The sequence below is a fragment of the Gallinula chloropus genome, assembly GCF_964237585.1.
Source record: "Gallinula chloropus genome assembly, chromosome: 2".
NCBI classification, from domain to species: Eukaryota; Metazoa; Chordata; class Aves; order Gruiformes; family Rallidae; genus Gallinula; species Gallinula chloropus.
This window is the reverse complement of record NC_140086.1, coordinates 23,680,331-23,705,473: the sequence shown is the minus strand read 5'-3', so window position 1 is coordinate 23,705,473 and position 25,143 is coordinate 23,680,331. Positions and strand designations below refer to the sequence as shown.

Here is a 25,143-nt window from a genome sequence, read left to right as displayed (position 1 = left end):
TTTGTTACTCTTCCTTAGAACTAACAATAAATATCAGCCTACAGAGTTAGAAATTGCCCAGACTAAGACAGCTTAGTCCAAAAACTACTGACAATCAGCTCACACAGTCATATATTGCCATATTAGGGACTGCCTTTGTAGGCTGGTCTACCTGCCTCCGGTGTGATCTAATTTCACATGCAAAACTGGAGCATAGTAAAGACAGATTTTATTTTTTTTTTTCAGAAACAATGGTTAGGACTAGCAATACATGTGAAGCAGAAATTTCAAGGTGGTTACAGTAGCTGTAGGAGTGAATTTTGCCAAGCTCAAAGGACCCTCAGTGCTGTAACCAGGATGGCCTCTTTTTTCCAACAGGAAAAAAATTACATTAAATTAACTTCAATGTTATCAAATTTATACAAAAGTCTTAAGCATGTGATATCAAGTACATATCATACTTGGTTTATTCAATGTTTTTTCCTTTTGTAAAATACAAAGAATTTTCCTATCTGACAGCTAGGATAATGTATTAGAATAAGTAATTGGTTGAACCTAAAACCCTATCTGGAAATTGGTCAGAGTATGCATCTTGAAATTACTTGCAAGGTAATTTCAAGATGCTAAGATTAAGACTTTGACCTCATTTATGACTTTTCAAATCAGGGATTATTCAAGGTCTTGAGTTTTGGTGTGAGTTCATCCCCAGATAAGAAAGGTTTGGTAAGCAATATCAGAACAATTAGTGGAAAGCAAGAAACTCAAAAAAGATTTAAACCCAAGTGCTCTGTATTGCTGCCCAAAGGTATGGATGCTGCTCTGATCTAAATGAGGGGATTGTGCAGCTGCTTGACAGTGATAACTCCCACTATCTAAATTGATTCTAGTGTTAAAATATTGTACTTCCCATAACTGTATTATATTTTCTAACTCCAAATAACTACTTTTTTATCAAAAACTACAATATGTGTTTCTTTATTGCTTTTCTTTCCCAATTTCTTTTACACCTCTGTGCTTATGTTTGTAGTGAATAACCCTATATGTTCCTGGATGATTACTGGTACTCACTGTTATTCTTATCCATCTGTCATGATTTAACCCTGGCCGGCAACTAACTGTTGCATGTTCACTCCCCTCCAGCAGGATAGGGGAGAGAATCAGAAGAGTAAAAGTGAAAAAACTCATGGATTGCAATAAAGACAGTTTAATAAGTTAAAAGCCACATGCACAAGCAAAGCAAACTAGGGAATTCATTCACCACTTCCCACGGGCAGGCAGGTGTTCACCCATCTGCAGTAAAGTAGGGCTCTGTCGCACATAATGGTGACTTACCAATAAAAAAGCCATCACTCTGAACATGTGTCTCCCTGCTTTCCTCTTCCCCTAGCCCCTTACATGCTGAACATGATGTTATATGATATGGAATATCCATTTGGGTTCAGCTGTCCTGGTTGTGTCCCCTCCCAACCCCTTATGCACCCCCAGCGTACTTGCTGATGGGGTGGGGTGAGGAGCAGACAAGCCCTTGGCTCTTTTTGAGCCCTGCTCAGCAGTAACAAAAACATCTCTGTGTCATCAGCACGGCTTTCAGCTCAAATCCAAAACACAGCTCCATACTAACCACTACAAAGAAAATCAAACATCCCAACCAACACCAGCACACTATCAGATTTCATTCTCACTGTACTTTCTTTCTCTGGATGAATGAATCATAGAATCACAGAATGGTTTGACTTGGAAGGGACCTTAAAGACCATCTAGTCACAACCTCCTGCAATGGGCAAAGACACCTTCCACTAGACCAGGCTGCCCAAAGCCCCATCCAACCTGGCCTTGGACACTGCCAGGGAGGGGACAGCCACAGCTTCCCTGGGCAGCCTGTGCCAGGGCCTCGCAGTAAAGAATTTCTTCCTCACATCTAATCTAAATCTACTCTCCTTCATCTAAGGCCATGACCCCTTGTCCTGTCCCTATGTGCCATTGTAAACAGCCCCTCTCCAGCTTTCCTGTAGTACCCAGAAGGGGTACTGGAAGGCTGCTACAAGGTCTCCCCTGAGCCTTCTCTTCTCCAGGCTGAACAAGACAACTCTCTCAGGCTGTCTTCATAGGATAGGTGCTCCAGCCATCGGATCATCTTTGTGGCTTCCTCTGGACTTGCTCCAACAGCTCAATGTCTTTTTTGTACTGGGGACCCTAGAGCTGGACACTATAGGTGGTGTCTCACCAGAGCAGAGGGGGAGAGTCACCTCCCTTGTCCTGCTGATCCTGCTGCTTTTGATGCAGCCCATGATATGGTTAGCTTTCTGGACTAAAGGACACATTGCTGGCTCATGTTGAGCTTCACAGCAACCAACATCCCCAAGTCCTTCTCCTCACAGCTGCTCTCAATCCATTCTCCACCCAGCCTGTAGCTGTGCTTGGGATTGTGCCGACCCACATGCAGGACCTTGCACTTGGCCTTGTTGAACTTCATGCAGTTTGCATGGTCCCACCTCTCAAGCCTGACAAGGTCCCTCTTGATGACATCCCTTCCCTCCAGTGTGTCAACCACATCACACAGCTTGGTGTCATCAGTAAACTTGCTGAGGGTGCACTCGATCCCTCTGTCCATGTCTCCAATAAAGATGTTAAACCGTGTCGGTCCCAGTACTGACCCCTAAGGAATGCCACTTGTCACTGATCCCAATTTGCACATTGAGCCATTGACCACAACTTTGAGTGCAATCATCCAGTCGGTTCCTTATCCACCGAATGGTCCATTTGTCAAATCCTTGGGTCTCCAATTTATAGACAACTGGAGACACATGGATTTGACAAATAAATATACAACTGGGAATGCATTTCCTTACTCTATCAAAAAGCCAAGATAAAAATGCCTAACAAAGGAAACCATGAGTAGCAGATACACAGCAATCCAGGTTTGCTCTTTTTTTCTAACAGGAAGCAGGCAGAACACATAAAGAATACTCTGGATGTCTCTTTCTGTAATAAATAGTAAAATATATATGACGATGTGTTGTGTGAATCTGATACACATTCTCTTAGGAGTATTTGGAATAACTATGTTATTGTGCCAAAGGTGAGCGCAGAATTTGGGAAGGCATCTCTTCCATACGCAGACCCTGTAGATTGGATGCAGCTTGACTCTTTACCGTGTTCCAATGAAAACAAGAACAATTTTTGTGCAGCCTTAAAAGGCAAGCTTGAGAATGATACCAAATGTTGCAGCACATGTGTTGATTTGTTATGTTACGTTTCAGCTGTTAGTTATGCTAATGGAACAGTTTCACATATTTCGTTTTGATGTATTTACTTTAATGGCTGTGCGCATGGAGCTCTCTGCAATCGCCTGGTAACACCCATTGTACGATGTTCTGCTGTCACCACCAGGCCAACACTGGAAATAAGATAAGTTAAAAAAGGACCTGGGCCTTTCAGCCATGAACCCCTGCAGAAAGAGCGTAAACTGGTGTGAAATCAAACCAAATTGTAAACCAATATAGATCAAAACTGCAGCAAAACATACAGGAAAATGAAGTCACAGTGTAAACATGGGTAACTTGCATGCCTGTTCTGAACAGGGTCCCTACCCACACACAGGCTTAGGCAGGTAGAGACAGTCAGTCTTAGGGCTACAGTCAGTTGCCCTCAGGTTTAGACAGTGAGTAGCGCTGGAGGAGAAAACATGGAGTTAGCCAGTATGTGACAGAAGAGAGGGAGGAATCTATGTTTTGGCCTCTGCTTGGAGTTTCTGTACAGACAACACTGATCCAGGTGAGAATTCTGGACAAATATGCACAATCCTGTCATTTGCCCCAGTAAAACCTCCAAGTAGGATAAGAAGACAAATTCAAGGAAGTCCAGATGCTCAGTAACATAAGCCATACAAAGATATTATTCTCCATTGCTCTCTACACGTATTTGTTCCAATGACATGTAAGATAGGTTTGCTGTATTACAGCATATATTGAAATATGCAGGTGGGATTTACTCCTACATAAGGTTTACAGAGGAAAAACAGCCCAAAGTTCCACAAAGTGATTTTAAAAGTTACTTGGTGTCCTAATGATATCACACTGCTGCAGCCTCCTTCCCTGGCAGTATTAGACTAATCTGCAGTCAGTGACAGCTATCAGCACCCATGTGGTGAACCAAATCACCTTTGTTTTATTCCTGGGATTAAACTGCATGCTCAATTAAGAATGCTCACTTATAGGAAATATCACTTCTGCTTGACAGTAAATGAGGGTCTAAAGATCAAATTGGGGGGGGGGGGGGGGGGGAGATGATGACTGCAAAAAGAGCATAATGATTGCCTGACAATCAGAAAAAGAGGAGTCATAACTGAAAGATCTGTTTTGATGACTAAGGTCAATATCTGAGATCTGGACTGTGAGACCAGCAATTCTAACCCACACAGGAGACAGAAGGAAAGGTACACCACAATTAGATGATTTAGAAAAAACATTATCTACGATGTTAACACTAAACAGTTTCCAAATACGACACAGAGTAGCAAAGGGGAGATTAGGTTAACTGAGTATAATAGATAAGGCTGGAACAGACAGCAGAGCCTAGAAATCAAACTATGCATGTTTAACATTTCAATCAAGAAATTCCATGGAGACAATCCAAAGAATTTATTTTATTGTCCACAACCCAGATTTACTTTGGTGTGTGTTGTCAAGATTTGGAAACATTTCTACTTTCTATCGTCCTTTTAGTCTCTACACTGAACAAATGTATCTGTGAAGAGAAAAAACATTATTTACAACTTACTTGAGCTTGCTTGCATATTTTAAAAGGATGAAGAGTTTCTTGGTAGAAAAGCTGATGATAAGCCTGTAGGTCAAACCAAAAGTACACACTGTTCTTCCACAGCTAGAGGTGAAAAATATTATAAGTTATTGCTACCAAAATATCACAGTTTTATAAAAGGTTGACTTTCCTACACAAGTAATTATTTAGCTCCTTGGGGCCATCATAAATCAAGCTCAATTTAAGATGGATTTAATCTTCTGTTGCATACTGGCAGAAGGACAGCATATTTAATGGCATCGTCACTGTGATACTATATCTTTTATTGTATCCTTTCTGCATAATTGGCCATTAAAATTGTTAACATTGTAGTTAACATTTGAAGAGTAACCACATTTCAGTGGCATAAAGCCAGCACTAAAGAAGAAATGCTGATAATGGACATGCAGAATTTGTGCCATGGTGAAATAGCATTTTGCAGTAATAACCAGAACAATTAAATATTGTGTACTTGACATATGTTACTGGGACTATCATTACATTTTTATTACATGCATTTCTGAGGCACAGAGTCTTGGCCTCATTTTATAAATTCAAACAAACATCAAAAGACCTTTCAGAAGAAGGAGTCTAGATCTTTTCCCACATCCTCTGTTTTAATTGTGAGCTTGTGGGGTTTGGATCTTAAAAATACCCAGAAAATGCCATCACTGACCAATAAAGAAAGTCTTTCAAAAAGATAGGGGCAAGGAACTTTGCTCCACAAATTGTAGACTGCCAGGCCTGGCATATGAGTGAAGTAGGCTCCACAGTTTGTAGAAAAAAAACCCTAAGGAAATAATTTTCTAAGGATTCTGGCACCTGCAAAGTCTAGAGGACATATGTGTGGGTGCCTACCTCCAATGAAATATAAGCTACTTTTATTTAGATTTCTATCTATACACATTTAACATTTTTAGCTGAAGGCATTCAGCTTTGGAAACATACATTCTTGCCTTCTGGTAGCCAAAGGCATTTCTAGCTACTGCTGCTGGATTCTCAGTTGTGCCAGCGGTGAAACAGATGTCCATCTTGATTGCATTCAAATCTCCCCTAAAGACTCAATTTTTCTGCAAAGCCACTAAACACTGACTCAGATTCATAACTTGTTCCAACCAATCCTCAATTTACACCCAGCAATGAATGATGGATCTGCTGACTCCAGAGAAGAAATAGTGTTATGTTTCTCAGAAATCCAAGAAGCTTCGTGGAAGCAGAAGAACGTTTTTAAAACATTGGAGATTTTGGACATCGCTAACCCAACAAGTAAGAAGCAGGCAGATTACCATGAGTAATAGCGTAGCGGATTTTCCATCTTCTTAAAAAATGTTTTTGTGGGTTAAGACCTTATTTTTTCTGCCAAGTTAAAGGGTAGTTTTTAAAAATGATTAGTCTTTTTTTATCCCTGATGGTACAATCAGATTTCCAATAGGTTTGAGACAGTTAGGATCTGACAGCTTGGTTAAGACCTGTCATTAGTTTGAATATACACATGAACAGTTTATTGTTGTTGAGGGATTGGAGTCTCACAAGTAATAATTCATCCAGTCATCAATCTTTCTTTCTCCATTTTATTATTTTTTTCAGTCTGGCTGCCCTCTATAACTTGGCATTCAGTCAACTGTAGGCTAAATTATCGCAGGGTAGGAAAATGCTCATACCTTATTCCCTGACTTCTCACAGAAGTGTGTGAAGTAGTAGCCTGCTCTGTTCTCCAAATAAAGAGCCTGCAGCATGCTTTCCATTCTTGATCCCCCTAAGACAACACTGCCAGCAGCACTTTTCCCCTGGACAAATAAAATATAGTTATACAGCAAGGAATAACAGGCTTTCATTATTTTCAAATGTCAGTACATTGCAATGGAGGCCATGCAGTGTGTTCAATTAGTATCTTCATCCCAAAAAACCAGACTCCATTTTCTACTACATATGCAATTGATCATAGCTCTCCCTCCATTTTCCCAGTAAATATTCACATACAATGGAATTAATCTGATGACCGAAGGCATGCAGAGTACCAAAATGACTACAGCATCCCTTTAGGTGGTTCCTCAGTACTTGAAACAGGAAAACAAACCTGGCCTTAATTCTCTCATTAACTCTTTAGCTCCAAATCCAGGGAATTCCAATGATACTAAGCCATATCACTTAGCTGTCAAAAGTTGCCTCAGCTCAGGCTACTGTGTTTTGAACCAGCAGAACTTAGGAGGTTGTTTGGTGAAGCCTCAAAATTATTTCCTATCATAGAACAAAATATACGTCTCCTGGGATTACACCACTGACATCAGCATCAAAATCATGAGCATTTTAGAGGAGAAGAAATCTGTGGCCTTTACTGTGGCTAGCTCCCAGAGCATTTAAAGAAGAATACATCCATTGTGACAAGGCTTACAGAGAAACCAGAGGAGACTAACAACTGGTAAACTAGCTCTGATGATCACAAAAGAGAAACTTTGTCTGACTTGCTGTCTCTGATAACAGAAGTGGGAACAGATGAGCAACTGAGATGGAAGCAGAGCATGGATCTGTGCATCATATTTCTGATGGCAAATTGGAGGATGCTGACTGTAGATTTCAGTCTAGTACCATAAGTATAAATGAATAGTATTTTCCTCCCTCAGCCAGAAGGACACTCTCCATGATGAAGATGTGTAAAAACTAACAGCTCATGGTGTGAACATTTCCCTAATATAAGCTTCTAACTGCAAAAGTCCCCAAATAACAAAGACTAGTCTTTTTTTCTGTCAAAATTAACAAAGTTGAAAAATTATTGTAGTGATGTAATAAACAAAGTACTATTTTCATTTGAAAAAAACCTCATATGCTCAAGTGATCAGCAAACTCGGTACACATGTAGATTTCATAATATGGGCCTTTTTTAAGTTGTGAGACTACCAATATCTCCATGAAACAGCAGGCTGTTTTGAGACCATTCCACAAATGTGTAAAGTTTTGGATATATTTTTAATTGCCAAATCTTGACATCTCATGTGTTTGATTTGTCAGCATTTTAACAATCATTGAGTAAAGGCTCTTCCGTGCAGCCTGTCCCTCCTGAGGTTTGCTGGATTGAGGGCCTGCTTAGCAGGCAATAATTCAACAAAGAAAATAATTAAGTACACAAGCAACAAAGAGAAACTGTATAAGTGAAGCATTTTCCTCTTATGAATTTTACTATTTTAATGACTTCCTCAGACAGATTAAGTTTTCACTCTAAGTCTGGTATACTTCCCTAGGCAACGATTCTACTGAAGCCTTTATCCAGTGAGTTTTCCATAATAACCTACTGAACATATGGTCACCATGGAGAAAATCAACACTTTCTAGTGAAAATAAACCTCTGCATGTGCCATGATTTCCTATCAAATAGGTGACAAATACCACACAGAAAATGCTGACATTTTAATTATACCTCTGCATACAGCACTGACATTCACATAATCAAATCAATTTCTTCCCTTCACTGACTACTTCCCCTTTAATGCTACAGAATAAAGTGTTTTAACCCATGATTCAAGGCAACTGAAATTACTTACCAGGAGAAGCTCAGCATAGGTGTACTTTCTCTGACACTGGTATTTTGAGTCTTCAGTGACATCCAAAGCTAAGCAACACTCACTGTCTCTTCTCACTGACTTTGGCCTGGATACACAAACAGACATAATTTTCAATACCTATTTAAGAAAAATCTAGGACTGCTTATAAAATAAACATCTAAGAAGGGACATGAGAGAGATAGAATGACACAGTGAATAGTAGAGGAAAGGGTACCTGGAGTTTAAATTTATAATGAATGTAAAAAATGTAGCGGAATACTTTTTCACACGGCCCTATGGAAATCGCTGACAGCATATCTTTAAGGGCAAGTGCTTGAAACAGGGTAAAAGACAATTATACAGGAGAGAGTAAAACATCCATATTTGGAGAAATACAGTTTTTGTGTTGTGGCACAAACGTATCAGAAACTGATCAGCCAGGGAGGAATTTTCTGTGCACCGTAACTGTGCTTCATTAAGCAGATCATTATATTACAGAAAAATATTCATTAAGCTGTAGGATCTAAAAGCCTTTCATAAATACTTGAGGTATATTGGTCTGCAGAAAGGTATACAAGGGACTTTTGTACTTACCACTTCCTACTGCTGAAAATGTCATCCTTTTGGGGGCTCTGACTTGATGGCAGAGTAAGCGATAATCTTAATGACCTCTTTGGAGATAAATTTGGTGCAGCTAGTTTTAAAAAAGTTGCTGGTGAGCTTGTTCTACTTTTCTAAAGATATAACAGAAATAACTCCAATTATTTTTCCACCTTTGTGTTTTCTTCATATGTTCTCATTAACTTCTCAAATACACTCAAGGATTTTCAGGACCATTTTGCCTTGTTAAGCATAATATGTAAAACTGCAAATTGCAAAAAGTTTCTCTGCATATTTTTCAGGATTTTTCCATACAACTTAGTAACCACTATAGCTTTAAAATTACATTTTTAACAGGTAGAAATATGTTACATGCAGTTTGCATAGAGCTACAGAGGGTGTCCGGTGAAGAGCATGTGAACATGTTTTGTGAGTCTACTAAGATTACCTTAACTACCTTACTATAAACCAGGATTGCAAGGCAGATACAGCACTCAGACTAAGAGAGAAAAGGGGCATTCTGCCACACCATAACTAAGTTACTTTGGTCAAAATCATGCTATGACTGTTTGGAGATGCCAGTTGCACTCAGTGTGTCCTCAGGAATTCACCTAGAGCTGCCACTCTTTCAAAGCTTTTGCAAGCACCATCGTCCAGCTTTTGCTGGACGATTCTGAAGTCTGGGTTTCTCACGGGGGAAAAAACCAGAAACAAACAAATCCAAAACCAGCAAGAAACAGTCCATCAGCCATTTCTGTGAGGTTCTTAGGTGCCAGGTCAAAGTTTTCTTAAAGCACTGAACTCAACAGGGGCTGGAAAACCTGCAGAGTTAGGATCCTTTCTGCTTGACCTACAGCTAGTTCTGGGTCATTAGCACACCTTGTGCAGCCAGAACTGGTCTCTGTAATAGACAGCTGGTTCTGGCTCCCGTTCCTACCATGATCAGCAGGAATCTGGCTCCTGAACCCAACTTCTACTGAACAGGAAATTTGTCCCACTGTTTTTCCTCCATTATCTCCATGAATTACCTTTTTAAAAATATAATTGTAGTCTAAAAGTATCCAACTCTAAGTAAAAGAAATGTATGTGAACAAATCTGTGGCATAACCCATTCAATTCTTGATACTGGAATCACAGCCTCCATTCACGTTCTCCAAGTACCTTCTGTCCAGAGGCTTAACACCATGTTGTTGAAAACCTGCAGGTTTAATTGCAGTCACCTCTCAAATTCAGGATTTCAAGGAAGAAAAGGGTCAAAACTGAACTGATCACCTACAAGCTACATGCTGTGAAAAGGACAGATCCATGTTGTGTGGCTCATGGACCTCAGTAGAAAGCAAGTCATATGTAGCTGATTAGAGGACTGGTGAACAAAAAATGAGCAGAATTCTGCCTTTTTTAAAATATGAGGGGGTAGATTCAGAGTAACTGCCATGAAGTTGTAAGAATTACTCTTGATTGAGATAAGGCTGGTTGAAGGGCAGAATCTAGATCCTTAATCTTGCAGTTCTGAGAATTTTGAGCTAAAGTCTATCCAAATAACTTATGAAATAGCCAGGATGTAACTGAGAAGATAATTTGACTCAATTTATAACAATGCGTTGCATAAAGTATGGTAAAATTTTACTGCATTTTTATACCTAACATTTTACAACATATAGTCTTGATAAATCTCAACTTTCTAACAACCAAGTACCATATTCTTGGCCCCCTGAATTCACAAAGTTTTATAATTAATTTTTATCAGGCAAGGCTTTGTTTTTGTCGTGGTTCAGCCCCAGCTGAGCACCATGAAGCCACCTGTTTGCCCTTCCCCTAGTGGGATAGGGAGGAGAAATGCGCAAACGCAACCCCAGGGTTGAGATGAGGACAGTTTACTGACACAGCACAGGGAGAGGGAAACAACAACGACAGAACTCATGACAGAATACACAATCAGTGATAACACAAACCAGAGACAATCACTCCACCTGCACTCAGACCATCCCTGAGCCTCACAGACCCACCCCTCCCTGACCAGCCCCTTTTAGAGGGGCATGACATCACATGGCGTGAAGAACAACCTCAGCCAGCTCAGCTCACCTGTGCTAGCTCCTTGGGAAAATTAATTCTATCCTAGCCAGAACCAGGACAGTTTTTTAATGTTGTGATCCTACCTACCTGAGGAAGGGAAGGTAGTACCCTAGGTATGCAAGACTTAGGTGTCAATGGTAGCAATGATACCATCTGTGGAAAAGGATCAATGTCCACCCTTGGTTTCTCTTGGCATGTGTGCCAGAGCTTCAGTTTTGCACTGGCATCTTCTATTGCTGTTGAATGAGTGACACAAAATCTGGGACCCCTAGGAAACAAAAAAGGCAATAAGTAGAACTTTTCCAAAACCTGAAATACTGAGCTATTTGGCTTCTCTGTCCTTTTTTTTTTTTTTTTTTTGGGGGGGGGGAGGTTCCCCCATGATGGCTGTTTATTGTATCAAGATACGGTGCTATATGTACCCATAATTGAAAAGTAGTTAGTATTAAAGATATGTTTAGACATTGCACTCCTCCAAATCTAAAACCAAGCTGCACATTAACAAACTTAAGTTGCAAATTCTGCACCATTGGATAGCTGGCATTGTATAAATGCTTCATCCATCCTACAGCAAAAAACAGTAAAGGTTTGAGACAGGACACAGACCATAACTCTCACAGCAAAGTTCACAGTTGCAGGTAGTTGTTTATGCCTACAATTTGTTAATCCCCCTTGGGGAGAAGACCTGAAAAATTTAGCTTATGTTTTGGAAACAGGTTGGAATTTGTATCCTTGCTTAAGCTGTCAGTATGGAAAAGACATTTTGTATGACAGACATTGAACAGTAAATTCTCAGGGTCAAATTCCACATAGATGTATACACAGAGCATCCTCAGAAACTTGAGAAGGGCAATATGGGAAATAGGTTAGGAACAGAATTAACCTTCTGTGCCCAGAGGACTTTCTCTATCCTGCAACTTAAAGTTTGGTTGCGTGGTATCCAAGGCAGCTATACACAAAGTAGTTCAGATGCTCTGGCAGTAAAATAACAAGGGTTCAGTAAAGCAGATCTACCTGGCTTCTCAGCAGATTGCAGTAGACTTTAGGCTCAACTAAAAATTCAGAGGCAACATCTGCTAGTATTTATGATGACATTGCTTCCCATAATTACAATGGGTGAGATAAAATAAACTTAATAGGCTTGTCAAAGAAAATGGAAGTTTGTTAAACAATAGAATCTTAGTTCACGTTCATTTTTTCATACCAGTAAAGAAGTAGAGGTTTCACTACTTCAGGCTGAATCCATATTAAATGCTTTGTATTCCACTGATCTCCATGCAGTAGATCAAGTCTGAGTAATGCTTCTGAACTGAGGAAATATTCTCCACTGCTCAGCAGATAGAGTTTTTTCATCTTACTGAGTTGCCTTGGGTCAACAAAAATAGTCACACAAGCATGTATCAGATGCTATACAGAACCAAGTACAGTTCATCCTACTGGTTAAACTGCTGTCATGCAACATGGTTTTAATTGCAAATGGCAGAAGCCAAAACAATTTTTCTGCAAATTAGAGACAGACTGTGTATAAGATAAAATGTACAGTGCCTTAGAAGAGACAATCTGAATCCAGCAGAGCCTTTCAATAAAGCAGTTTGTCATACTGGATGCTCTACTTGTTAATTTAAGTTCTTTCTTTTTTATTTTCTGTTGCCATCTGTTTTCCAAAGCACTTTCTAACAAAGCCTTCATGCTATAGTGATTATGACTTCGTGCAAGCTTTGCAAACATGACTCTGCAAAAAGAGTTTTATCAGCTTCCACAGTCATTCCTGACTTACCTTGTCAGGACATTCATGATTACTTTAATTGTGTCTGTTCTGTTCTAACAGTACAATTTATTCTGAAATCTCAAAACTTGCATTAATCTAGCTGGGTTACAAGTATTAAAACAATGGGAATGGCTACTAAATAACAGGAAGTACCTTTGCAGTCTTGTGGTGTCCTTAAGAGCCTTCAGTCTTTCAATATCCATCCAGAGCCACCAGTACCTCTCCCCAAGTGTTCCTTTGATGAACTTCTTGAATCTTTCAAACTCATGTCTGTTGCCAATGTCATAAATTCTGTGACTAATACACCAGGCAGCCCTACTGTCTGCCCCATCACTTCCAGAACTTGATCTTAAGCTTGCTTCTTCAGCACCTTGTTCTCTTACATCTCCTTTGGAGTCCAAGACAGTAAATGGAGAAAAACTTTGGGAAAAGAGTGACTCCATAGTACCATGGGCAAGTTTCTTATTTGCTAACTCATGTATAAACACTTCAGGTTGTTTGTGGAAATCCACATTGCTCTCAATCTCAGCAGCTGGCTGGTGGGTAAGTTCTGAAATGGGTTCCTTCATTACAAATTGAGTATAAGCTGGTATGTGTTCTTCTGGTGTCTGAAAAGTTGTTTTTTCCTGTCCATTTTCTTCTTTTACTGCACTGTCCCATTTTGGGTCTAGATAAACTCTTAAATGGGTGTGGGAAGGAGGTTCAGCAATGGCCACAGAAGAACCCTCCTCTGCCTCTCTGGATCTCTCCCTAATACTGTTGGGTTTTGCTGATGCTGTCTTTAAAGTGGAAAGAATGCTCCTTTGGTGGCATTCCTTAGACTGGGAACCTGCTTCTGCATTAAATCAGAAAAGATCATTGAACACCTTTTTGATTCAGGCCTGTTTTCTTGCATATCAATATTTCCAAGTTAAAAAATGCAACATATTTGTAGTTTGCTGCTGCTGAACAACCAGGCCATGACACAGTGTGGAGCAGGGAACAGCAGAGGTGCTTCTGCTGTTGAAGTCTGGCTAGAAACTCATCCTCATGACTCAGAAACTCATTCTCTGTTGAATTCCAGCAGAGCAACAGAGTTCAGGAACAATTCCCTCTGAAACCAATTGTCTTGTTTACTCAGCTGAGCATCCCAGCTCCTCAGCACAAAAAAAAAGCCCTCCTAAGTTATAATTGTCAATTGTGGCCCTATCAATCCAGTATTTAAACTATAGAATAAACTGAATCTTCTGTATTTCCCTAAAACTAAGACATAGGCTTTTGGACTCTTGTTATCATTAACACAAAACATTGTCAGCGAGGAGACTGTGCAATCAGTAAGCACATGCACTGCATCAGAAAGTGATAGAAAAGGTCTAAATCTCTCAAATCCACTAAATTCATGTTTGTAATGTTACCAGCTAGTTTAACCTCTACGGTGGCCTAGTCAATAAATGGCAACGTCAGTTGGACATTCCTTCTATCTTCCTCTGAAAATAAACCACATCTAACTATTGCTGGCAACTGTCCCAGGCAGACACTTGGATTAGGAACATAGCATAGGAATTCCCTGCTCTGCACTGACATCACTTTGTGTGTAAGTACCCATGGCACAGTATGTTGGCATTAACATAAAAATCAGTGTGGTACGAAGTATCTTTTCTTATTTCTGAACTATTTCAAATGTTATCACTTGACAAAGAAAAATGATAGCTTCTCAACACAGTTCTGTGAAATAGAAACATGAAGAATGATTTCATAGGAACTGAGGAAATTAGGGAGAGGGATACACAGCTTTTGTGTAATCAAAAGCCAAGTGGCTCGGGGTTTTGCTCAAGACATTAATTAATAACCCTGAGGCAGTGAGCAAGGAATTAAAACTGGGTTGTCCAAGCAAATACATTCAGCTATTGAACTCTTTCTAATTGCAGGCTGGATCTGAGAAACTTAGCTAATGCCTTTTATTGCTTCCAGTTCCTGATCACTACACCAGGTGAACACTGTGCCTAAAAAAGGTTTTCTGGGTGAAAGAATGGTGGATTTCCCATGAAACAAGCATAAAGAAGAGTAATAAGCATATATAAAATGAGGGACTCTGTTCTAAAATTAAGTTTTCAGTGAGAAGATATAAAATATTAATTGAAGCAAAATCCTGTTGACTGCAGGATATCAAAGGAGTCTTTCCATAGATGTACAGCCAGCCCACTGCAGCACAGAGTGATGCTATGTTACAGCACTCTGCGAGAATGGTGCACTTGTGACGTCTCTGTTCAAAGCACTGCAAAAATCAGTGGTGGTCATTAGCTGTAAATCCATTAATCAGCAATATATTTCCTGGAATGGTTCTCATGGGCTTGGAGAAGACAACAGAATTCTGGAGTTACCATGTCTTCCAATTTTCCATTCTGCCATTGGACTCCAAGGTCCCAGCAGTACAAATTTCAAAGTGAAAGGACAACTTTTTCCTCTGAGAATATGAGAGAAAACTCCTAACATATGAGTTGAGGACTCTCTGTTCAACTTGCTACTGTCTACAGAGCAGAAACAAGGCTATGCAATCAGTTATGTCTATACATACATCTGTATGTTCTCTCCCAGTATCTTTAAAACCTGCTGAACCATTTCAGTTAAATTTGACAGATAAACAAGAGTGTCACAAATGATTATGTTCTATAAGATTCATAAAACTTGACAGCCAAAAGGCCTCTGAGTGCCCAACATAAATACCCTAAGAAGATGGCTGCAACACAAATCATGCATTTTCAAATACACAAAGAATCCAGACAAGAAAGTCTTTCAAAACATTTTGAATTTTAAGAAGCCCCACAGCTAAACCTTACAGGTATCTAAGACAGAAATATGCAAGAAAAGAGGTTTCTACTATCACAAAATTACTTGGCTACTAGCTTGAATTTTAATTTAATGTTGTGGCTATTGAAAGAAACCAATCCCCATCTGAAGCCTAAGCTACCATGCAATACTCAGAAGAATTAGCAGCAATTCCTTGAAATGTCTTTGCTTTTCACCTAGTCAGACTTATGTTAAAAATGCTGTGGCTGAGCCCCTGTTACTTACCCAGGAAGCTATCTTTTTTGTCTAATGAATCATCTCTTTCATGCTGCCTAGGCAAACAGTGAGTATCTTCAATTTGACTAGAAGGTGCAGGATGAATAAATGAATCTGTAGTTTTCATGGATTCACTTTGTTTTGCTATCGTAAACCAATCCTTCGTCTGAGAAACCGTAGCCTAGGAAAAGAAATGTCATAGCATAATTCACATTATTTATTGCCATGTTCTGAGAACAGAGGGCTTAATCACTATCATTATCTTGTGCAGTCTATTTGTATAGATTTCTATAACAATGGTTCCCAGTTCTGTTTAAGCCATATTACAACCTATCAATCTTCTTCTGTAGTACAAAGAGCTTTGAAAAGAAGGGATATTCAGAGGATCAGTTGTCCTATTAGGCTGTGACCTCAGTTACAATAAACCCAATCCATTCAATCTAGTTTACACCCACTAAACACAGTTACTTTACCTGGCCAAGCGATACGTAGAAATTCTTTATAGTCAATGAAGTGTCATCCTCCTCAGGAGATGGAGGACTTGGGTCTCTCTTCTTTATCCAGGGATAGTAGTCACTGTCTATAATGAAATTAATGCCAGTCTTGCTCCATTCTACTTGTGACATCAATTTAGCTAGCCTGAAATGAAATATTCATACAGGGAAATAGTTAATTTTAGCTTTTACTCAGAGAAACAGTTGTTTTTTCCCTAGAATAGGCAATAAACCCCATGTTCACTCTAAAAATAAATTGCTACAAGGAACTTCATTATCTGCTTTATTATTTCACCCCTCACCTGCTGTCACATATATAAACACCAGTACTGCCATTCCATAATCCTGCAGCTTATACACTTGTTGGCTTGTTTTGCATTATCAAGCTTTACCAGTAAAACTGATCTCTCAGGTATCTACGCAGTCCCAAGCCCTGCCACGAAGCCTTAAGCATTTTGGCTGCTGAAATGGAACTATTCTCCCAGATTGCAGAAGCCCTGTGTCACTATCAGACACCACGTTTCCGGGTCCTGACACAAGCAACCTTCCAACAGCAATGCAAAGGGAACAATAATGCTAATTGAACTTTCAGGTGATGAAGCAGATGGCACTATCATGTTCAGCTCACTGCTGTATGAGAACTTTATAGCACTGAACAGCACTCCAGTGCTACCTTGTGTCAGTGCGAACCAAAGGCAGTCCTAGAACCACATGACGTTAATGAATGTGCTCTGAGCTCAAGAACTGTGGCAAAACTTAGTTAAGTTAGAAAGCAGTACAAAAGCAACCTGGGGTGGGGGGAGGGAAGAAGAAGCCTATGCCTGAGCCTATGACCATGAGCTGAATGCCCAGTTTTGTTTTTCCCCACTATTTGAGGACAAATGGGATTTCATTCTAGTGCTGCAGTAGCTTCATCTTTAAGTGCAAGTTTCTACTGTAGCTTCTCTTGAGCCTGATTGAGGAGAGCAACTTCAAATAGTGATGTCAATGGAAATTACGCACATGCTTAAAGTTAGTTTTATGTAATTCTCTTAGGTAGCTTCTTGATCTAGGAAATAATGACGTGGACAAAGGGATCAAGTGCACCCTCAGCAAGTTCGCAGATGACACTAAGTTGTGCATGAGTGTTGACCTGCTCGAGGGTATGAAGGCCCTACAGAGGGATCTGGACCGGCTGGATCAATGGGCCAAGGCCAATGGCATGAGGTTCAACAAAGCCAAATGCCAGGTCTTGTATCTGGGTCATAATAAATCCAATCAATGCTACAGGCTTGGGGAAGAGTGGCTGGAAATCTGCCTGGCACAGAAGGACTGGGAGGTGTTGATTGGCAGCCATCTGAACATGAGCCAGCAGTGTGCCTGAGGGACCAAGAAGGCCAAAGACATCCTGGCCTGCATTAAGAATAGCACTGTGAGTAGGACTAGGGAAGCGATTGTCCCTGTGTACTCAGCACTGGGGAGGCCCCACCTTGAGTACTGGGTTCAGTTTTGGACCCCTCACTGCAGAAAAGGCATTGAGGTGTTGGAGTGTGTCCAGAGAAAGGCAACGAGGCTGGTGAGGGGACTGGAGAATAAATGTTATGAGGAGCAACTAAGGTAACTGGGGTTGCTTAGTCTACAGAAGAGGAGGTTGAGGAGTTGCTTTCTACAACTACCTGAAAGGAGGTTGTGGAGAGGTGGAGGGCTGACCTTTTCTTCCTAGTGACAAGTGATAGGACAAAAGAAAACAGCATCAAGTTATGCCAGGGAGGGTTTAAATTGGATATTAGGAAAAACTTCTTCACAGAGAGGGTTGTTAGGCATTGGAACAGGCTGCCCAGGGAAGTGGTGGGGTCTCTGTCCCTGGACATATTTAAAAGACAGTTAGATGTGGTGCTGAGGGACATGGTTTAGTAGTGGATGACAGGTTAGGGTGATGGTTGGACTTGGTGACCTAAAGGGTCCCTTCCAACCAATGCAGTTCTTTGATTCTATTCTATGATTTTGCAATAGCAGAAGATCACATTCTTAGGATCTGTTGAGGCCCAGACACATGTATAAGCAGGCTGCTATTAAAGATAAAATGGAACATTCTTTCACAGTTTCTGTATCCTTTGCAGAGGTTTCCCCTTGAAGCACACTCGGGATACTGAAAGTTAAAAATATTTTGAAATGTTTCAAGAAGTCCATACCCCAGTAACTAGTCTGTCATTATAGTCACCAAACTTGAGTTCTGTGAAGCCTAATGCCAGGCTGCCACTCCTTTTGAGACTCCTAAAACACACTACAGTTATCACTAGACACAACCTTAAGGGATATAGAGGCAGATCCTTCCAAAAAGCATTCTAACCGCCTGAACATCTGGTGAAAGGACATCTGGAAAAATATAGCAAGTGTACAACTGTAAATCATCCAACTATGCCACAGCATCCCACAGAGAACCTTGCAAAAGAAGTCTGGCAGTGGGCCCAAAGATACAAAACTAATGTTTGAAATAAAAAGAACTGGCTGTTTTATCCAAATAGATTTCATGGACTCATATCTTCCACTTACATGGCCTCCATATTGATTAGAGAGATATGCATTGCTACCATGATATCTCAGTGGAACAGAGATCCAGAAAATGGAGAACTCCACTCTTTCTGTGTAATGGTGTAATATGTTATTCACAGCCAAGGAAAATTACAGAATGATGAGTGAAAAAAGTCACTGAATTTATTTCATCCAAGTCATTCAAATGCTAAAATTAAACAGGATGAGAGGTAGGAGGAAACATATTAAGGGTACTGTCAAGATAAATTAGTCACCAGGGAAAACTACAAATTTAAAACTGAGATACAGCATAAAAAGTTGCAATACCTGTATTCAAAGTAACAGTCACTTTCTAGAAATGCTGGAAGCCTTTCTTTCTTAATCCACTGCATTGCTTGTTCTTGATCAAGACACTATTAAAAAAAGAAATGCCAAAGACTTATTCTTGTCTTCCTTGTTTTATTTGCCATGTAATTGACTCTCTCCATCCCCTTTGACAGAAACATTGTCTCAGGAAGACAAACACACAGTGATCACCGTCTTTGTTACCCAGTTAGGCCTTAATCATGCTGGCACAGTTGAGTTCATTTACTTTCCTATTAACAGCTAATAAAGTCAAAATCTGATTTAATGAATAAAAGCACAACTTTCTTAACAAAGCACAATGTTTTTTCTTCAGAAATGTGTGAATGGATCATGCTTTTACTGTACAACTCCAAATGCAATTTAGATGCTTATGATTTTTCTGCAATAGGAAACCACTAATTTTTTCCCAACTTTATCACGTTTTATGAATAGCCACTGTTAAATTTTTTAATTTGGAGAATAAGGAACCTTTAAATTAAATTATACTCCCAGAATGAGAATGATATGGCTAATAAAATCAAACAAATCAAAAGCCAATCGGTTATCACCTTTCTTAGGTTTATGTTTGGGCATTGCACAACTGCATTGCACACAGTAACACTTCCACTACAAACCTGAGGGCATTATGAATCAGGTCCATAGTGGATTTCTGCTCAAGTGTCTAAGCTCTAGTGCCTCATCAAAGCAGAAAGCGAGGTGGCTCTAAAGAGCAGCTTGGTGGGTGAAGAGGAGATGTTGAGAAGTGAACTACAGAACGCCAACTAACCAAAAAGCTATGCCTAGCATCTTACAGGGAGAGCATGTTCTCTGACTATGGGTAACAGTGATCCATAGCTGTTTCCCTTAGAAACTACACAGGTCACACTTTTACCTCCCCCCTCTCACTTGTTTTTCTTTTCTTGAAGAGTGTAATTTTTCCCCACTCTTTGGAGGGATGACCTTATTACATTTTTCTGAGGTGCTGATGATTTGGAAGAATGCAGTAACTCCCCTTGTCCGTAGAAACAGGTGAAGTTTGGGCAAGGTCGGATGCTACTTACTATATAAAATTATCAGTTCATGTAGATTACATTTTAAATTTTCTTTCCATGAGCTAATATTCCATTAAGAGACAAGGGTTATTTCTGCCTCATATATATCTTCAGGGGATTAAAAAAAAAATCGGAATTGCTCAGAAAGTGGGTGGTTTCATTTAGAGAGAAGAAAATATTTCAAAATATGGAAAGCTTATGTTGGCAGTGGCTCATACAATGTAATTTGTGGAGATGGAGGCTAATTACTCCCAACCACATAAAGTATGCCTCCTTTTGGTAACTTACAAGCTTTTTTGGAGTACAAAAGATTGTCTCTTTATTCTGGCCTTTAATATTTACGTATTTACTGACTTACAGTCCAATTTTTTATCGGAGTGATTCATAACATGTTCATGACTGTACATGGCTGGTACACAAAATATATGTACTATCAGAAGGAAAGAACCTCTACTCTTTCCCATTCCCCAGAGAAAGATGCTACATTTAATCTGATGGGTTTTGTTACCTTGGTTAGCTTCCTTACCCAGTCAGCCTTAGGCCTTCCTGGGACCAAATCCAGCAAAGCTTTTAGCACGTGTTTAAGTTTAAGCATGTGTTTAACTTCTCTTGATTAAAGTTAAACACATACTTAAGTGCTTTGCTGAACTGGGGTTTCTCTGAACTAAGGTATGCAGGATGCCAGCCAGTTTCTTTCCATAGTTGTGATCAATTCTACCCAATTTTGCAGTTTATTTCTTAACATATTTTAGACTTAGTTGTTTTTGCCTATTGATAAGAAGATACTTACCTCCATATCAATAATTTTCAAGTGTGCACGCGCATATGCAAAGAACTTTTGTTTATCTGTAAATTTCTATGAGTCTGAGAAGGAAGTAAAATACTGTGAAAAATACCACTGGGTGTATTTCTTGGGCAAGATGTGTTTAAATTCAGGCTGTAGCCCAAAAGGCCTACTAGGATTCTCTGATCATAGCACATTTTCATTAGTAATGTGCCAGTGATGGCTACTTAAGTTGACTTTTTGTAGCAGTGTAACATTCAAACGAACTGCGGATCTCTTCAGTCAGTGTGAAGAAAGCAGTCAAAGCAAAGGAGTCAGCATGAAAGATCAAATCTCATTTGATTTAAACTGAACTACTTGATGTAATTGGTCTGGGAGGACTTCTTCTTCTGGTTCAGTCATAATGTAGTACAAAGAATGAAGCTGACTTCTTTTATCTTGTGTACTTGCAGTAACAAATTTTGGCATGCTGTTTTGTAGGCCATTTTGTTCCAGCTCATCCTTGAGATGCCAGTCTGAACTGGATGAGGCATCTAGGTCACGTGCCCAGCAAAGGAGGATTCAAAAATAGGAAGAAACATCACTATTTCCCCACAAAAGGAGAATAAATTGTACTGAGGCATACTACTCCTCAAAAAGCCATGCTTCTCATCTATAGAAAATGGCCCAGAGAAAGAAATGCATTCTTAAACAGTACAGGAGCCCTGTTGCTCCAAGCCACGTGAAAGATACAAGTAATAGTGAAATGGCTTTGAATTTGTCAAGACTGTCCACAATGACAATGATGTGAGGTTATCCCAGAGAGGAATGTTACCCACACTCGCACAAGTACATTTCTTCAGTTGAATCTTGAGAGCAAATAAGAAATTGAGAATAGTTCTGCTTTTGTGCTGTCAAGCAAAGTATTTGTGAAAATAATTATTTAACATGGTAAGGATGTTTGTGAGCCTTGCCCTATTGTAGCATTTGTCCACTTTAGATGCAGATAATTGCAGTCTCACATTACTATCATTTTGTTAAGCATTGTTGCCTTTTGACCTCTCTCAACATGATTTTCTTTTCTGAAAATCATTACACTTACACCAGGCAAAGCAGCAGTCTAACTGCCTGATTTTCTCTCCTTTCCAGCTATGACATAATTTAGAGCAGACGCCTCTGAAAATGTAACAAGACCTTAGACTGGCCTTGAATGAAGTGAACTGGAGTCACATCAGTCATACCAGTGTAAAGCAAGCATGAAAGGAATAAACCAAGTTTCCCAGTGAAGTATTTTTTCTCCTCCAATGCTATTGTTCAAAGGTAAACCCACACAACTAATTTTACTGTCTTGTAGTTTCTCAGGTGCATATGGTGCTTCAATTCCCAATTTTAATCTGCTTAATTCAGTCCTGAAGACAGTCATGAAAGTAAACAAGCAAGAATACCAAAATTGATAGACGGAGCAAGTCTGGAACAAGAATTTTTTTCTTAAATCCAACCTATCTTTCCATTAATTTAGATTTCTTTTTGCCAAAGATTATTTTCTCTGGCCATTTCAATTGATGCTAACCATGTAAAACCTTTGGGAATTAATGGAAGAGAGACTTATGTGTTGCCAGACCACAGATGAGCTCATAGCCACACAAGGAAATTAATTAATAAGGAAAGACTGAGATGCATTAGTTTCAGTCAATTTGCACATTCCAGGGATCACTAGTAAAGTAACTGTTGTCATAATATTTTTTCTTTTAATATTAAAAAGTATTCAGACCACACAACTGAATCCTGCCCTACAGAATCTTCAAAATTCTGTGCGACAGGATGTACATGTGTAATTCCATTCACTTGTCTGGTAGACACATGTGCTTTGCAGGGCATAATTTGGCCCATCATTATGTTTTCCTAACATAAATTAACATTTTTCCCAAGCTACCAAGCCAAACACAACAATAACTACTGCCAGTATCTCTACAGTAAGATCTAAATATAAACTCAGGGCCTATAAGATGCTTACCATAGTGTTGTAATTTGGATCAATATTGAAAGCTGGAGAAGTGCTGCGCATTTTGGAGAGCTGCCCATCATTCTTTGCTTTCCTTAGAACATCATAAATGGGGTTTGGAGGTTTCTGATCATGTAGAGTTTTTTTCAGCTGGCTTTCCAGGTGTTGTGGGGCATAATTAACTACTTCAAAAATCCCAAAGTCAGAGTTAAACTTAACTGGCTGCACAAAAGCCTGCAAAATAAATTTGGAAAGAACATTGTATTAAGGGAACTCTTTTTTTAAGGAAGTTAGTTTTTACAGTATCGAAGCATCCTACAGAATGCAAGCTGGTATTCTGAGTCTTCTTTCTCTATGTTAAGGGCCTGGAGTAGTAATTTTTCTGCATTTTTGGTTTCTTTGCTTTCCAAGGCATCACAGAATCACAGAATAACAAGGTTGGAAGAGACCTTTGAAGATCGCCGAGTCCAACCATTCCCATCCTATGCTAAACCATATCCCTAAGGACCTCATCTACCCTTTTTTTGAACACATCCAGGGAAGGTGACTCAACCACCTCCCTGGGCAGCCTGTTCCAGGGCCTGACAACTCTTTCAGTAAAAATTTTTTTTCACTCCTTTTTGTCTCAGCTAGAGATCATTCTAGATCACAGGCCATTGTTTATCACATGCAATGAACAGATCCAGTAGAGATGTTTAGAATATATATAATGAATAGTAACTTTAGTAACTGTTCTGTAGGAGACTACTTACCCCATAGGATCAGATCTCCAGTATTATTTTCCCATTCATTACCACAAACAATCAAGGCCTGAAAAGATTAGCAATGAAGTTGACCTTTTAAATGTGAGATGCTTTTGAGGAGGATGAATCTGAAGATTTCCATATTTAGGAAAGGCTTTTCACTGTAACGTCACTTGCAGGTCAAACACCTACCGAAACCTATGGCCTGCAGTAAATTTTATTATACATCACTAGTTGCATCAGGTACTGTACAATATATGAGAAAGACCAAACTGCAACATTGGCTATGCAATTGTAACTTTTGTTAAATCCAAAAATCCCACTGCATGTGTACACATTGAAACAGAGCCATCTTTCATGTTTTGAGCTCTGGTATTTGGCATTTCGCTAAAAGACTATCTTTCAAATTCTCTTACTTGAAGTGGGAAAATGAGGATGGATTTTATGAGAGTAATGGGTCATACCCAAGACAATTATGAATATGAGGATATATACAACTAGAGCATATAAGCATCTCCGCACTGAGCTGGAGGACAAGAAGGCATGTTGTATTGAAGAAAATCCTGGCCATATCCAGACCCAGTGCCAAAACTCTGTTTGGCTTCATTCCAGACAGGACCTCACCTGGTGTTTGTACAGTTGTTATTCCCTCGCATGTAATAATATTGGGGTTTTTTTCAAGCTCTCTATTTTTCATTTCCTTGAACTTTTTTATATATCATATGCCGATACATGCTACATATAATAAATATATTACAGACCCATTTTATTCTTTTTTACACCTATATAATTCCAAAGCAACCATGTGTCAGCTATTTTGTTGCTTCTGTTTGAAGCCCCCTTGTTGATGAACCTCTCGTAGAGCAATGCCCAGCATCATACCATGTGGCTGCAACATGTGGTTACAACATTCCCTACTTATCCCATAATGTCTCACTGTGGAGGCTCAGCCTGGCAAAGCACGCAGCATGTGAGAACTTTAAGTGTGTGATTAGTGCCTATGACATCAGACTGTCACTGCTCAGAGCCATGCATTGAATTGCATTAGTCTGTTTCGTTACCTAACTTCAGTTGAAATCATGGCTTGGTTTTTGTTCTCTGACACCTTGTGCCTCCTTTGGCATTAATTTTCTCCAGAGTACTCTGCAGGTTTTAGTGTTTTTTTCTCCAGATGTACTGAACAGCATTTTAAAGAGGCTTTTATGTGCAGTATATTTCTCTATACTTCATTCAGACCTCCTCCCAGATGAATGTGTACATTTCGTTTACTTTCAAACAGAATTTGGGCTGCTACAAGCTTCTAAGTGACTAACTGTGCAACCCTAATAACCTCCAAATGTTTTCTTCCTTACTTATTTTTTCATGTTTTTAAAAAGGAAAAAGAAAATACACTAAGAAACAAGGTGCTTCAAGATTTGAAAGGCTCTTATTTGCTGAA

At 39.5% G+C, this 25,143-nt stretch overlaps 1 protein-coding gene across 1 annotated transcript in view; it reads right to left on the bottom strand.

Moving 5' to 3' along the window:
* The window catches only part of RGS22 (regulator of G protein signaling 22), a 62,221-nt gene that overhangs the window by 26,406 nt on the left and 10,672 nt on the right, over positions 1 to 25,143 (bottom strand). The window contains exons 4-14 of the mRNA XM_084279870.1: positions 22,975 to 23,196; positions 19,128 to 19,213; positions 16,269 to 16,434; positions 15,805 to 15,976; positions 12,907 to 13,588; positions 12,190 to 12,351; positions 11,073 to 11,253; positions 8,907 to 9,046; positions 8,313 to 8,418; positions 6,438 to 6,563; positions 4,759 to 4,860 (exon numbers count right to left, since the gene is read on the bottom strand). Coding sequence (XP_084135996.1) covers positions 4,759 to 4,860; positions 6,438 to 6,563; positions 8,313 to 8,418; positions 8,907 to 9,046; positions 11,073 to 11,253; positions 12,190 to 12,351; positions 12,907 to 13,588; positions 15,805 to 15,976; positions 16,269 to 16,434; positions 19,128 to 19,213; positions 22,975 to 23,196 — 2,145 coding nt within the window. The remainder of the gene's footprint in view (positions 1 to 4,758; positions 4,861 to 6,437; positions 6,564 to 8,312; positions 8,419 to 8,906; positions 9,047 to 11,072; positions 11,254 to 12,189; positions 12,352 to 12,906; positions 13,589 to 15,804; positions 15,977 to 16,268; positions 16,435 to 19,127; positions 19,214 to 22,974; positions 23,197 to 25,143) is intronic.